This window comes from Thermobia domestica, chromosome 1, assembly GCF_964235325.1.
Source record: "Thermobia domestica chromosome 1, izTheDome1.hap1.1, whole genome shotgun sequence".
Taxonomy (NCBI): Eukaryota; Metazoa; Arthropoda; class Insecta; order Zygentoma; family Lepismatidae; genus Thermobia; species Thermobia domestica.
Window position 1 is genome coordinate 158285307 of NC_137454.1, and position 14587 is coordinate 158299893.

General features: G+C 33.7%; 1 protein-coding gene across 1 annotated transcript in view; it reads left to right on the forward strand.

The window, feature by feature from the left end:
• LOC145669002 (sodium channel protein Nach-like) overlaps positions 1–14587 on the forward strand; it is a 192482-nt gene that overhangs the window by 38782 nt on the left and 139113 nt on the right. The window contains exon 2 of the mRNA XM_081737368.1: positions 13298–13495. Within this exon, the coding sequence (XP_081593494.1) occupies positions 13298–13495 (198 nt within the window). The remainder of the gene's footprint in view (positions 1–13297; positions 13496–14587) is intronic.

Below are 14587 nucleotides of genomic sequence, written 5' to 3' on the forward strand. Positions count from 1 at the left end.
ATCGTTAATGGCCTAAGCATATCATTTGGAGAAAGCTAGCTACAAAAAAAGTTCTTAACCCTTTGATATATGCAACCCACCTTACTTTTTTGAACATCTGGTTGCCTCTTATTTTAGGATATATTTTTTTTATCATGAGGTGTTGCAGGAATTATTTGATTTTCTATATTTAATTAATTATCCTTTTTCAAATATTTTGTACTAAGGACCATCCTTAGAACTAACTTATTCAATTAGTGAAAACCACATCAACATATGGCCAACGGTTGCCGATACAATCACGAACATACCTGCAGAGAAACATACATACATACTCATCAAACAGAACATCATTTCTTTAAAGCTGATTAAAAGATTTTTGTCGTACATTGTAAATTCCTTTGTGGTCAAAGGTACAGTAAATTTTTGCCATATATCAGGTCGTAAGAGTTAGCATGTGTTCACAAATAATGCACAAATGGCCCTGAGAAGAAAATGGAAACATAATGGAAAGATCACAAAGAAAATGTCGATGTATATTATTCTATATCACAGTGTAATAAAACAAAATATTTAATTGAAATTTTAAATAAATGTATACACAATAAGCAATGTATAATGTGAATGCAGTTTAAATATTCTTTGAAATTCATAACCCTACAAAAAGTTTTAAATGTCTTGACTTCTACAATACAAATAAACAACTATAACTTCTAAAACTAAAATAGTTCACAAAGAATGTGTAAGAATGTTAATATGACAAAAAAATCATATAAATACTGCCGGATTCTCTTCCGGGTAGAAAAAGTACCATTCTAACACCAAAACTCTATTAATCAAATTATTCATCGTTAGTAATTTGTACGCCATCATTCTGTCAGTCAGAGGTTCCACTTATCATCATTATCAGAAGATAAATAATAATGTCTAGCCTAGTCTTAAAAATCATACCCGTCCTTAAAATGCTCTGTAATTATTTAATTATGTTTCTTATTTTCTAAACATCAAATTATTAAATTCTTATTCTAAATCATCTCTGTGTTATTGCACTTTATCTCTAAAGTAATGAGATGTCCATTTTGGATCAAGCTCGATAGTCGATGTGAGTAGCGCTTATTAATTTGAAATCTCAATAGACCTCAGGCACACTTTATTTTGTATTCCCTCTAACTTGGGCTCGCTATCCTTAATGTATCTCAGACTCAATAACATCGTTGGGATTCGTGCTTAGTTGAGCTCATTACTAGCAAGGGGAGATAGGTTCGAATTGAGCGTGAGTACGGAACATTTCTGGTTAATATAGAATATTAGTAGAAGCTGCTTAACGGGAAATCAATATTTTTTTTTATGACATTGAGTATTGAACTTCACATAGCATAGTTACGCCCAGAGTAGTCTGCATTTGTTTAGGTAATTCTTTTTTTCACTATTTTCTTCTTTTACAAACTAGAGATAGATATCAGCAAGCAAACACCAGAGGCACCAGTTATTACGAAATATAAATATTATTGAAGAAGTACTGTAAAACATTGACGTTGCACACAAAATGTGCATAATATAGGAAAAAATGTAGATGGTAAGTGAAACAAAAGAAAAATGCGCGTGGAAAACAGGAAGAAAAGATACTGAACAAAGAAAGAGCTTGGAGTTTTGGTGCCTAAATATCCGAAAATTGTAAATATTATCGAGTTTCCGTCTATACTACTACTACTACTACTACTAATAATAATAATAATAATAATAATAATAATAATAATAATAATAATAATAATAATAATAATAAATGTAAAAATACACTAAATAAACATAAGCATATTCTGAGATCACAACAGAAACACGAAATTTGATTATACAATGACTTACCAATACCGTAGTTCATCCTCCAGCTGATTCATAAATAACTGTAGTGTCTCAAATCGTATCAAAATGTATATAGGTCTATCCCAGATAGAAACAATTCATCGGCATACAAGAGAAAACATTTTTAAAAAAGTAACTTTTTAACTCTATTTATTAAGCATGGGACAAATTCTATATACTGCAAAATAACTAACGCAAGGTAAGTTTTTTTTTAAATATACATATACCTTTCTCAGAAGAAATCCCGTTATATTTAATTACATTTGTAACTTAACGTTTGGTAATAATGCTTACGTTTACTGGTTGTTTCTTCTGATACTTCGGTTCGTTGTACACTACAACTTAAAATCATGCTCGTTCTTCTTTCTCTCCTCAGCCATAGATTGGTGGGCAATATTATGGTTGCCATTCGTCCAGGAAAATCCGGGCCCGTCACGGAATTGAGATCTTCGTCCCGAAAATGTTTCTCGGGACGCTTAAATGTCCCGGATTTCGGCGAAGGAAGGAAGGAAGAAAGGGAATATTATAGTGTATTTATTTTCACAGGATTAGGTATATAATTATTCTCCTCAACTTCTGAGTATGGCAAATTAAAAGTTGAAAAAAAAAGTTTGAATACATAAAACATGGATTTAATTACCTTGGCATTGAACGAAGCATTCGTTTCATTAGGCCAGGGACAAAGGTTTAAAATAAAGTAAAAATTCAAGGAAAGAAATTCTTTGAAAATAAGAAAAGCAGCTAGAAAATATTGCCAATAAATTAACTGTTAGAAAAAAAAACGAACAGACAAAACGTGTGAAAAGAAACATATCTTGAATGAGCAAACAGACTCTGAAAGCGACGAAACATAACAGATGCTGAGAAATTAAAAAAAAAAAAAAAAAAACGGACAGAGAGAGAGAAATAATTTTTCTTACCAGGGGGAAGGGGTAAATCATCTCCTTACGTTTGCTTGACTAGGAAGGAGAAGGTTTACTAAAATTACTAAAAATGTGATTACGTAATACTTGAACAACTCTATTTAATGGAAGGAAGTCAATTAGTATATAACACTTCTTTTCATTGCAAGAATTTCAAAGATTCTCGTAATTTCATTTTCATTTTTGAAGTATGGCAATCCTAAGCGACATGGAAATTTTAAAACTTTTCTCTCCCTTGGGAGAGCTGTTTTATACTTTAATAAGGTTCTGCCTTTCCCTCTATGAACACGGTGATCCAATTGGAGTGCCGAATAAGATGGCCAAGTATGTTGTTTCTTCTTTATCCTATTGTATTGTATTGTATTTATTTCTTTTGTATGAACTTACAAGTACGAGGAATGTCCTCAAGTAAGTGTAACATGCGTCATATGTACAAAAAATTTACATGAGTAAAATAAAGTAATATCACCTTGTCATGATATTTACGTACTCCTCAATCGTATAACAAGAATTTTCTAATAGAAATAATTTTAACTTTTGTCTGAACCTTTTCATATTTGCTTCATACTTTATATCAATAGGCAACATGTTGTACAACTTAACACCACCATAACTTACACTTTTTTGATACATTGCTGACCGGTCATTACACAAATGAAAATCATTCTTATTTCGCGTATTATGATTATGTACATCCTTATTTGTTACGAATGCCGATGAGCAGTAGCGTAGCCAGGACGTGTGTTTGGGGGGGGCCCAAGTGCTGTTATAGGTACATATAGAAAAATTACAAACAAAAAAGTATATAAACATAAAAATATATAAAAAATTACAAACATCAAAGTACCAAAGTACATTGTCGGACCGCTTTGGGGGGGGCCCGGCCCCTCTGGCCCCCCCCCCTTCCCTACGCCACTGCCGATGAGTGTTCTTTCAAATACAAAAAGAGACGATACAAATATAAACTATCCAGAGGTAGTATATTGACCTCCTTAAACAAATGTCTACAAGAAAAATTCGGCTTCTTATCACAAAGTATTCTTATGGCTTTCTTCTGAATTTTGAAAACATTAAATCTCTGACTTGAATTTCCCCAGAACATGATACCATATTGCAAGATAGAGTTAAAACACGAATGGTACAAGGTTTTAGCTAATTTTAAATTTACCTTCTTTCTAATAATCCTTAGTGCATAACATATTCTATTTAATTTATTAATAACTGACTCTATATGAAATTCCCATGTCAGGTTATGATCTATAGTAAGACCTAAAAACGAACAGTGTGTTGTATAGTTAATTTTATTTTGGTTCAGATATAGGTTAGGGTATATTGGTTTACTGCACTTGTTATGAAAATTTATAGCAATGGATTTTTCAACATTAACATAAAGATTATTGTTCTTCATCCAAAGAGATACTTCATTTAATGTTTGCCTAGCATTCTGGTCCAATAATTTTTCATTTTTTCCACTCACTAGCAGAGTGGTATCGTCAGCGAAAAGGGTAACATCTGCCGAAGATATGCTTTTCTCAAAATCATTAATATATAAAAGGAAGAGCAATGGCCCTAGAACAGATCCTTGTGGAATTCCGTGTTTTATATATAATTCATCTGATAAATAGCTTTCTACAATGTTATTATTCTTATGCGTTATTTCTACGACCTGCCTACGATTTTTTAAGTACGAACCAAACCAGTCCCTTGCTTTACCACGTATTCCACAGTTCTCCAGTTTGTTCAAAAGTAAACTGTGTTGTACTGTATCGAAAGCTTTAGACAAATCAAGAAAGATTCCTATACAGCTTTCTTTCTTATCTATAATATTTCTTACTTTCTCAATGAAATTAAATATTGCCGTATTTGCAGATCGACCTTTAAGGAAGCCATGTTGTTTTGTTGAGATAACATTTTCTTTCAATAAAAAATTAATTACCCTGTTATACATAATTTTTTCCAAAACTTTTCCAACGACAGGTAAGAGAGATATTGGTCTGTAGTTATTTATGTTTTGCTTTTCACCTTTTTTAAACAAGGGCTTAACTTTCGCAATTTTTAACTTTTCTGGATACTCGCCATTTGTAAGTGATATATTTGCTAAATGACAAAGTGGCTTTGTCACCTGATTGAAACATCTTTTCAATATATTATCTGAGATTTCATCAATTCCAGCTGTATTTTTGTTTTTGAGAGATTTTATTATATTTGCTATTTCATCTTCTGATACTGGCTGTAGAAAGATTGTTTTTTCACATTTATTTGAACTTTGTTTAAAATTATTTACAGTAACTACTTTGTGGCCATTCTGTTTACATTTATTTACTTTATCATCATCCATAATTTTTGCGACAACATTTATAAAAAAATTATTAAATATTTCTGCTTTTTCCCTTGGGTCTGATACACTGTTCCCTTCATGTATTATTGTATCCACATATGGTGTCTCTTTGCCACCATTTAGTTCTTTATTTATAATGTTCCACATGGTTTTAGTTTTATTCGATGCATAAGCAAGTTTAAGTTGGTAGTAGTTCCTTTTAGTCGTTCTAATTAGTTCCTTGTACCTTTTTTTATATTGTTTATAGTAGGACTTTGCACAACCTGTTTTAAAAACCTTACTAAGTTTATGTAAATTTAGTACTTGCTTTGCACTTGCTTTTAGTACTTCAGGAGTAACCCATTGTCCCTTCTTCTGGGATTTTAACACGAGTTTCATTTTAGGAAAAGCTATATCAAAATAGTAAGCAAAATTTTTTATGAATTCATTATATATATCATTTGCGTTGTTTAATGAAAGTACACCTTCCCATGTTTCGTGACTAAGTAAATAATTGAAATAATTGATATTTTGATTACTGAATACCCTTGTAACTTTGAAAGTTCTTACACTATATTTCTTACACTTTTGAGTTACAGAGAAGCGTTTATCACATATTTCAGCAATCTGAGCTTCATGATCAGAAAATCCGGTACTAATCACTTGCGCCCTTGTGCTCAAGTGGTCACAGTTTAGAATAATCTGATCTAGTGCTGATATACTGGTTGGAGTTATCCTAGTAGGTTTATTTATTAAATGTTTTAAATTAAACGTACCCAATAATGTTTTTATCTTTACATCAATATCTTTCAAAAAATCCATATTTAGATCTCCTACTACTACTGGGCTGTATTTAGTACCACTATAATGTGAAAGTATTACTTCTAAGTTACGCACAAAAATTTCAACTTCACTATCCGGTGTCCTATATATACAGATCATTACAATTTTTTCCACTGGGAGCTCCAAAATACAACATTCAAAATTTTTTTCATCGTTTATATGTTTAAACTTAGTGCATTCTTTAAATTTTAAACTATGTTTTACAAAAATGCTTGAACCACCCCTTGTTTTCTTTTCTCGACAGAAACTACTTGCTAGCTTGAAATTTGGTAAATTTATAGTTTCTATATTGTTTTGTGCACACCAATGTTCGGTTATACAAATAATATCTACATCTTTCAGAATTTCCGTCAACAAAATTTCCATAGTTAATTGTTTCCCAATGGAAAACCCTTATACATTTTGATGAAAGATACGCAAGCCTACTCGCTGCGTTAAATTTACCCTTGAACTAAAAAAGAAGTGCCCTCATCCACATTCTTCTTACCTTGAGTTGCTTCCCAAGGTATTGGTAACGCTGCTTGAGACCTAGATTTATTACTCATATCACTGTTAATTACATCACAAATTTCATTACTTAACAATTCTTTTCCTCTTTTATTTAAGTGCAAGCCATGCCTTGTGAACATTTCTCTACCAAATTTACTTACATCTACCATTTTCACATTTCTGAAGTGTTTACACAAAGATTGCAGCTTCATGTTAGTGACCTTAGTAGCTTGATTTACACATGAGTCTTCCATAAGGTCATACCTATTTGGAATATTTACCACCACTACTTTACAGTAATTTAGCTCAGTAAGCTTACCTCTAATTTTCTTAATAACTTCATTTCCTTGGTTACAAGCCACATCATTTGTACCGGTTAACATTACAACATAGTTTTTCTCCTTATTTGCAATTTTAGAGTTAATTTCACTTAATACCTCTGCACTTTTTGCTCCAGGCTTAATGGTTCCTTGTGCCTTTAACTTGTGTTTTAGATTGAGGTTCATTTGCTCAGCTAGACCCCTCCCATTGCTATCCGCATATACAAAAACTTGAGGTTCTGTTCCAGGTTTATTCCTTGCACTTATTTTCTTGTCTACCGCACTGAAGGCCGGATTCACTGTAAGTTTGGCGTTATTCATTGTCCTTTTACTGTTGGTTCTGTTCTGTTTCAAACACTTTGAGTTGTTCATGGTTTCACAGTCAACATTCTGTAGAACACTAAATTTATTTTCACACACTAATGGAAACTCTGGCGTCATTCCTGTATGAAATTTAGACCCCCTTTGTCTAGTACTTACTTTTGACCACTCAAACTTCGATGAATTTTTCTTCTCAAGGTTTAGCTCTACTGCTTTAACTCTTTGATGTAAAGTTTCATTTTCTATTTTTAGTAGTTTTAAGTCTTCCTGTATAACACGTATAATTTCTAGCAAACTATCGGTATCGCAAGTAGAAGTATCAATGTTTACTGGTCCACCATGTTCTGTGCATGTTGGGCAAAACCACTCGAGCTGTTCCTTCATTTTATGATTTCTGTCACCATTATTGATATTTCCACACTTGAAATGGAACCATTTGTCACATGATACACACAAAATGCCATTTTTAACATTTCTCTTACACTTACCGCAGGTTTCATCACACTTTATCTTGTTTTTATCAACAGCTTGAGAATTTACACCACTACTCTTGGACGCCATCTTGAATAAATATTATCTTCATGATCTGTCGTCCTTCATTAGCTTCCTTTAGTAGGTCTTCATTCCTTTTCCTTTCGATCCATGATATGTGCAGCATTCTGCGCCAACACCACATTTCAAGTGCTTCCAGCTTGGATATTTAAGCTTTTCTCAATGTCCATGTCTCTGATCTGTAAAGCACCACGCTCCATACCAGAGTCTTAATAAATCGTTTTCGAACGTCCAACGACACATTTCTTGATGTTAGGAGTCTCCTTTTCCTATTGAATGCTTGTTTAGGCTCCGCTATTCTTATTAAGAGTTGTATTTGCTTATTTTAAACAAAAGTGTTTATTTATTTAGAGTTTGGTCACCAATCATCATGCAGTAACACAAATATTAACGCTCAAATCAAAATATAGTTGTGTTCTTTATCGCATTTTGAAATTTATTAAATTGACACAATATTGCTCTAAGTTGTCAGTAAATCGTCTCAATAGTTTTAAATTGGTACATCGCCTGCACGCTAGCGACACCTACTATACCGCCAGAGGAGAGCAATAGCAGAGTTCACAACATGTTCGTGAACCTGGGCCCATCCACATTCACGCCAATTTTAAAACATGTCAAAAATTAGTGCCAATTAATGCTGACGAAGTGTAGTGTGCTGTTACTCAAACGTCAAAAAACAGAAAAGATTCTGGGTGGCGCTAGGTTCACGCTAGCTCCATTTACTCAACCCATTGAAATGAAACTCGTACACAAAATTAGTGTTAAATTAGTGCTGACGATACCGCATAGAAAGAAAATTAGTGCTACTATCAGAAGGCCAATATACAGTGTATTCGACAATCTTTCATGGCGGCATCATCAAAGAAAACAATCGATCCCTCATTTTTATCATAAGATAAATCCATTAAGTCTTTGAATTCGGTGACCCATCCAGAATCTTTTGTTGTTGTTGTTGTCTTTTGACTTTGTGTAACAGTACATTTTTTTAAAACATTACAAGCCATCAGTACTAAGTGAGTACTAATTCCTGGCATATATTTTAAAATTAGTGCGGGTGTGGGTGTGGCCAGATTCACGGACATGGTAGCAAAATCTATTAGTTAAAGTTTTTACTATTAGAAATTAGTGCGACGCACAGATACGTTTCTAGTTTACAAATAGGATTATTCAATTAGTATTATATTGAAGCAACTATTTCACTTTACAAAAAAAAAAAAAAAAAAATCACACGCCACGTTAAATATTTTGAACAGTTAGTTGTTTTCAATTATAAAATTAATCTTAAACTAAACAGAGAACGTTAAAACAAAAAAAAAAAAAAGTGTTATTTCAATTTCATATTTCTCGCAGTTAATGTTCCCGTATCTTTAACCTTTAGAAAAGAAGTCAAAACGATCTCTTTCACTCATCTTCATAAAAGTTTTCTACCAATTCGTATTCACATAATTATTTCTTGTCAACAACATTGCCAGCCGTATATAGTTGATTGATAAGATAAGACAAATGGCGTGTGTTAATCAACAAGAAGTTTAACACGTACTTCGGTTGCGACATACATACTCAATGAAATTCGCAGAACACAATATCAATAATAATACATTGAAGATCAGTGACGACACAAGTTTTTTTGTGTTGGCAATCAGATTTTTTTTTTTTGTAACGATGTGTGAGGCAGACATTTTTGTATACTAAAAATAATACTGTAGTTCTATATCACTCGACCTACATTATAATACAACATGTACTGGGTGGTTACGCAAAGTTACTTATGGTCGCCTACTTTTCTAACGTCGTCACTGATGAAGGTCATGTATTCCAGTGCGATTATGTTGACAAATGAAAAAAACATTATAGTAGCCGCAACGACATTTGAGGCGTGCCCTCTACACAAGTCATAGAAATATTTCGCTTTATGCGTGACACACCGCAAGGTTTCGGTACTATTCGTGGAACTATCTTCCGAACGCACACTTGAGAAAAAGTCAAGTAGCAGAACTCAAATTTTGAATGAATGACTGAAAAGGAATAGTACTGAAATAATTATAATACGAACCTGTAACTATTAATTGAACTAAACAGTAAAATACAACATGAATGAAAACAACGCTGAAAATATAAAACAATAAATAATAAAATGATACTTAGCCACAATCCTACAACACTGTACCGACACACAGAGAGTTCATCTCTCCTCTGGCAAAATCTGAAATAATGCTACTGTTGTTCGATCCAGGGGTCCCAAATTCGATCCCAGACTAAATGAGTTCGTAGTCAACAAGATCGCGTCCGTGATTTTTTAAAGGGTAGTACGACCTTCTCCAGCTTCTTCCGCTCAATCCAAAAATTCTTCCCTAATCATTACTTTTCATTAGCTACCTATTTCCTTTAGCCCTCAGGGTATCGTCGGATATTGAACTTAATATTTTATCTAATTTCACTTTATCTACTACAGTAATTTCTTGCTGCGATTATGCAACCACCCATAATACACCAAGATCCTTCGCCATCTTGGTTCCGGTCAAGATGTCAATGAATTTTTGTTACTTGCCCCAAGCGTTATGAATCGGATTTATCTTTCCTAATGGAATATCCGGAAATAATTTACTTTCTTTGGGAAATCCCTCTCAATGCAACTTAAGGGTTCTAAAACACTCATTTTTCGATAGAGCAGATCATCTGTCTAAGACGAAAACATGTCGCCTCGGATCTGTGATTAGTAGTTTTAGAAGTTTTTGTTCTCCAAAATTAACTTTCTCGTGTTTTCTGTAGCCTCTATCTTTGAAACAAAGCGATTCCGAGGAAACATTTACTGGATTTTTTCTTGTTTCTTTGAGTAGATTCACCTCCTAAACGTCACAGGCCTGCGATCTAAAACTTTTGTTTTGAGGCATAAGGTAAATCAGGCGCTCTTAGCTAATTTTGGTATACTGATTTTAAATCTATTTCAATATATTTTTTTTTCGTATCACGTAAGGATTTTCTACAATGTGCAGATGTAATATTTAATCAGCTACTGATTGGTAATGAATATTCAGTATCAATGACAATATTATATGATCATACCAGTATAACATGGACTATCAACAACAAAATGTAATGAAAACAAGTACAAATAATTCAAAGAAACTTGAAACTATATGAAACTCGCCAGGCACAATTATCTGCTCCATCGTTCAATTGAAAATCTACGCTATGTCGACCTGCGCTTGTGATCGTGTGGGTAATATTGTACTAAGCACCAACAGTAATCTGCCATCATTAACAAGCGCCATTGAAAGATACCTCATTTCCATCTCTTCAATATCTTGGTGGAAATTTTATCCTTATTGTTTGCTCAGTGCACCTGAGGTTTAGGGAAAGGTGAGAATAGAGGAAATATAGCCCTAATTTCAAACTCATGTGACATTCCAATGCATCTATTTTTTCGGAGCATATTTTTCACAATCTATTCGAATCGGTTATGTTTGATATTGATCTAAAGTTGTTGGAAATATTGATAAATGATTTCTATACCCCAATCTTCAAGTTTTCAATGCACTTTTGAACACAGGATCTTTCATGACCCTTTGAATCTACGGGTCATGAGAAATGGATCTTTAATCTTTGTATTCGACAACAAGAGAAATGTGTGAGCTATATATTTTAAACAAATACTAATACTATTTTATGTTTAACATCTGGTGTTTATGCTAAGTGGCTAAGGGAGACGCTGGTGATGATAACGAAACAAGAAGAGAAGAAAGTGAGAGTTAACGGAATAATTTCGAGAAAATGAATGCACATGGTTTTGTCCATCAAAAAATCCACTTGGCGCGAGGTGAGACTGGACCAGGAATCCCAGAAGGAAGTGCTTTAGCACTGAGTTACCTCAACTCTAAGGACCACATTTGTCCAACACTTTGACAAGTTGCTATATTATTGCTAACTTAATATGTAAGGGCGGTAACAGAACATTCTGAGGGTTAATTAATGAGGAGTGCATCTGTCTTGGATACCACTCAAGCTTGACTTGTTGTTCATGAAGTCAGAACAGAATACACACTCAAGAAGGCACATGAATCACTTTCTCTCATGCTACGAAGTAACATTTCTCAAGACGATTCGAAATTTTTCAAGGACTCAGGATGTGAGGAAGAATGGAGGTAATTAGCTGGGTCGAGCGGAAAAGAAATGAGAGGGTGTTAGAAATAGTGGGGGAAAAGAATAATTTTAGATGTTATTCAGAAGAGGAAGAGAAACTGGTTGATACATTGGCTAAGGAGGAGCTATATCATAAGGGACGTGCTAGAGGGTATGGTGGCAGGAAAGAGAGAGAAAGGGTGAAGGAAACTACTGTTAATGGACGATATGAAAACAGAAAAATCGTACGTGAAAACGAAGAGGTTAGCGGAAGACCGTGGAGCATGGAAGCTTCTCAGTTGCGGCAAGTGACATGCCAATAATGGAAGAAAACCTATGATAATGACAATATGAATGATCGAAGAAGCAGGAGCGCTGTTATCCGGTTCTGGTCTCCACAGAACGAATTTACATTCACAAAAACATATTTCACAGGGAAAAGCACATTTTGAAAGTTTAGGAATTTAAAATACCATTTTGCAGATGCTGATGAAAGCAAAAACCCTAACACAGGGTAAGCACAAACACATTCTTTATTTGTGAAGGATATAACCAAAAGGTGCCGTTCCGCTCAAGCTTTCACAGTTGTTACATAAACTCTTTCACAGTTGTTACACCCCCAAGTTCTTGATGGTGTTGATTGGGATTATAAATATTCGATACGTGCCACTACCTGTTACATGGGAAACACCGAGACGATAATCTAGCTCTAACCATATGTTATGAAACGTACCTCGTGTAATGGAATTTATAGCTCCACTGATGCATTCCTGAACATCTGGTAGATCTGTTCTATGTATCTCAACTATCCGGAGTCCTGAAAGATCTTCAGAAATGCATCAGTGCAGCTACAAACTCCAGTACACCAGTTGCGCTTAACAAGGTGAAGTTGGAGCTGAATTATCGTCTCGATGTTTCTCACGTAACACGTAGGACGCATATCGAATGTTTGTAATTCCAATCAACATCACCAAAATCTTTATGAGTCTATGTAATAATTGTGAAGATTTCAGCAGAATAGCACTTTCGGTATTAAAGTTACACCCTTTATAAAGAAGGAAATAGTTTTGAGCTCACCCTGTATAACGCATGCTATGTACTACATGTTAATACCTCGGTTGTACAAAATGTGTATGTGATAAGGTAAAATAACTAATGGTTTTGAAATCAGAGCATTAGGTGTGACTTATTTGTCATAATATATTCCATGCCGTAAATACCTTCACAGATCTGTGCAATCTTTATAAACACCCTGTACACATCAATAATTAATGTCACTGTATGTGTATTATAACATAAAATATTTTTATTGAATTTGCTCTATGTTTCATTCGAACACCAAAGCAATAGTAATAGTGTAGTGTAATAACAACTGAAAATTTTAATTCCTATAAATCAAATTCTTTTTATAGAGTCTACAACTTTTCAGTGCTCTGCAGAGACTAAACACTGGTCCAGTAATTGTGTACAAGATTGTTCTAGTTAATGTATCATTTAACGAACATCTATATCAATTAACTATTATCGCATAATTAAAACTAGTAATTACCAATGTAACATTGTCTTTTTTACAGATTGTTATGGGGTGTTTCTTTCACAATATGCGTGATCATTACGGGAATTTTGACCTACAAAGCATGGAGGAAATTCCAAGATAATCCTGTAGTGGTTGTGATAGAACGAAATTTCAACGAATGGCAAGTTCCAATTCCGGCTAATATACTATGCAGTGATAGAGTCTTAGATCGTTCGTACAAAAAAGTTCTTAAGAGGTAAGTAAACTTATAAATATTATGTAAATTTTAAATGCAATTGTGTTCTTTATTCAAATAATTATAATTACGGAATAACTGTAGGCTCATCTGCCAACCGTCAAGAACGTATATAAAAAACACTTAAGAATGCATTTACTTCTCTGGAAAAGTGTGAAACTTAGAAAAAAAAGCCATAGACGCAACAATTAAGTGCCTTTTATATTGTTAATCAGTATATTGTACTATTCCAATCATGACGGGGGACCTAGGCCAATCTCAAGTTTACTTGGTCCGATGCATTTGCATTAAAATTCTCACTAATATCTTATTTAATAATATCTGACAAACCTGAACGCATCCCCAAAGTTATAGAGAAATCAGCGCCACCGATTTCAGTATTATATTGATAGATACTGGTTAATTTTGTATTCAATAGTTATTCCTATATAGTATTCCAAAGCTTGGAAATCGAATCATCATAATGTGACAACATGAATGACCACTATCAGCATTTTTTCTTTGTTCCTATTGGTGTTAGACACCGTGAAATTCTAATTTTTTTCTTTAGTTTAATTTCTAGCGCGTGGGCCTTTGGTGGGCCATGAGATTACGAGTTCGATTCACACTGGGAGAGCATCGAATGCACTACAGTAGTTGAACTGTCACTTTAAAGTGTAGGGCTTCCGCTATACAGTCTCGCTGCTGATCAAAGGACGCGACACAAATGAATGATACAAATGAAACTGTGAATTTCAACTCAAGAATAATACCCATCAATTTTCTATTATAGTTGCGTATAGTAAGTAGATCGAGTATGCCTCCTGTTGGTTTAGTGGCAGTTCATTAAATTTCCTCTTATTTAACTTCTGAACGTAGGAAAGAATTAACTACGCAGCAGTGTTTGTAGTTTGAGGGAAATTTCCCTAATCTAGGAAAATTTCGTAGGTAAAATTAGCAAAAAGGGAAAAAGGGAATTTTTCCATGAAAAGTGAAACTCTAGGGAAATTTTGCGCTGACTGATTGACCAATATAAATTCTTAAGCTTTTCTTTGTTCTTCAGAAATAACACAATACAATTCCAATAGTTTTAGTGTGTGTATCTGTTCAAAG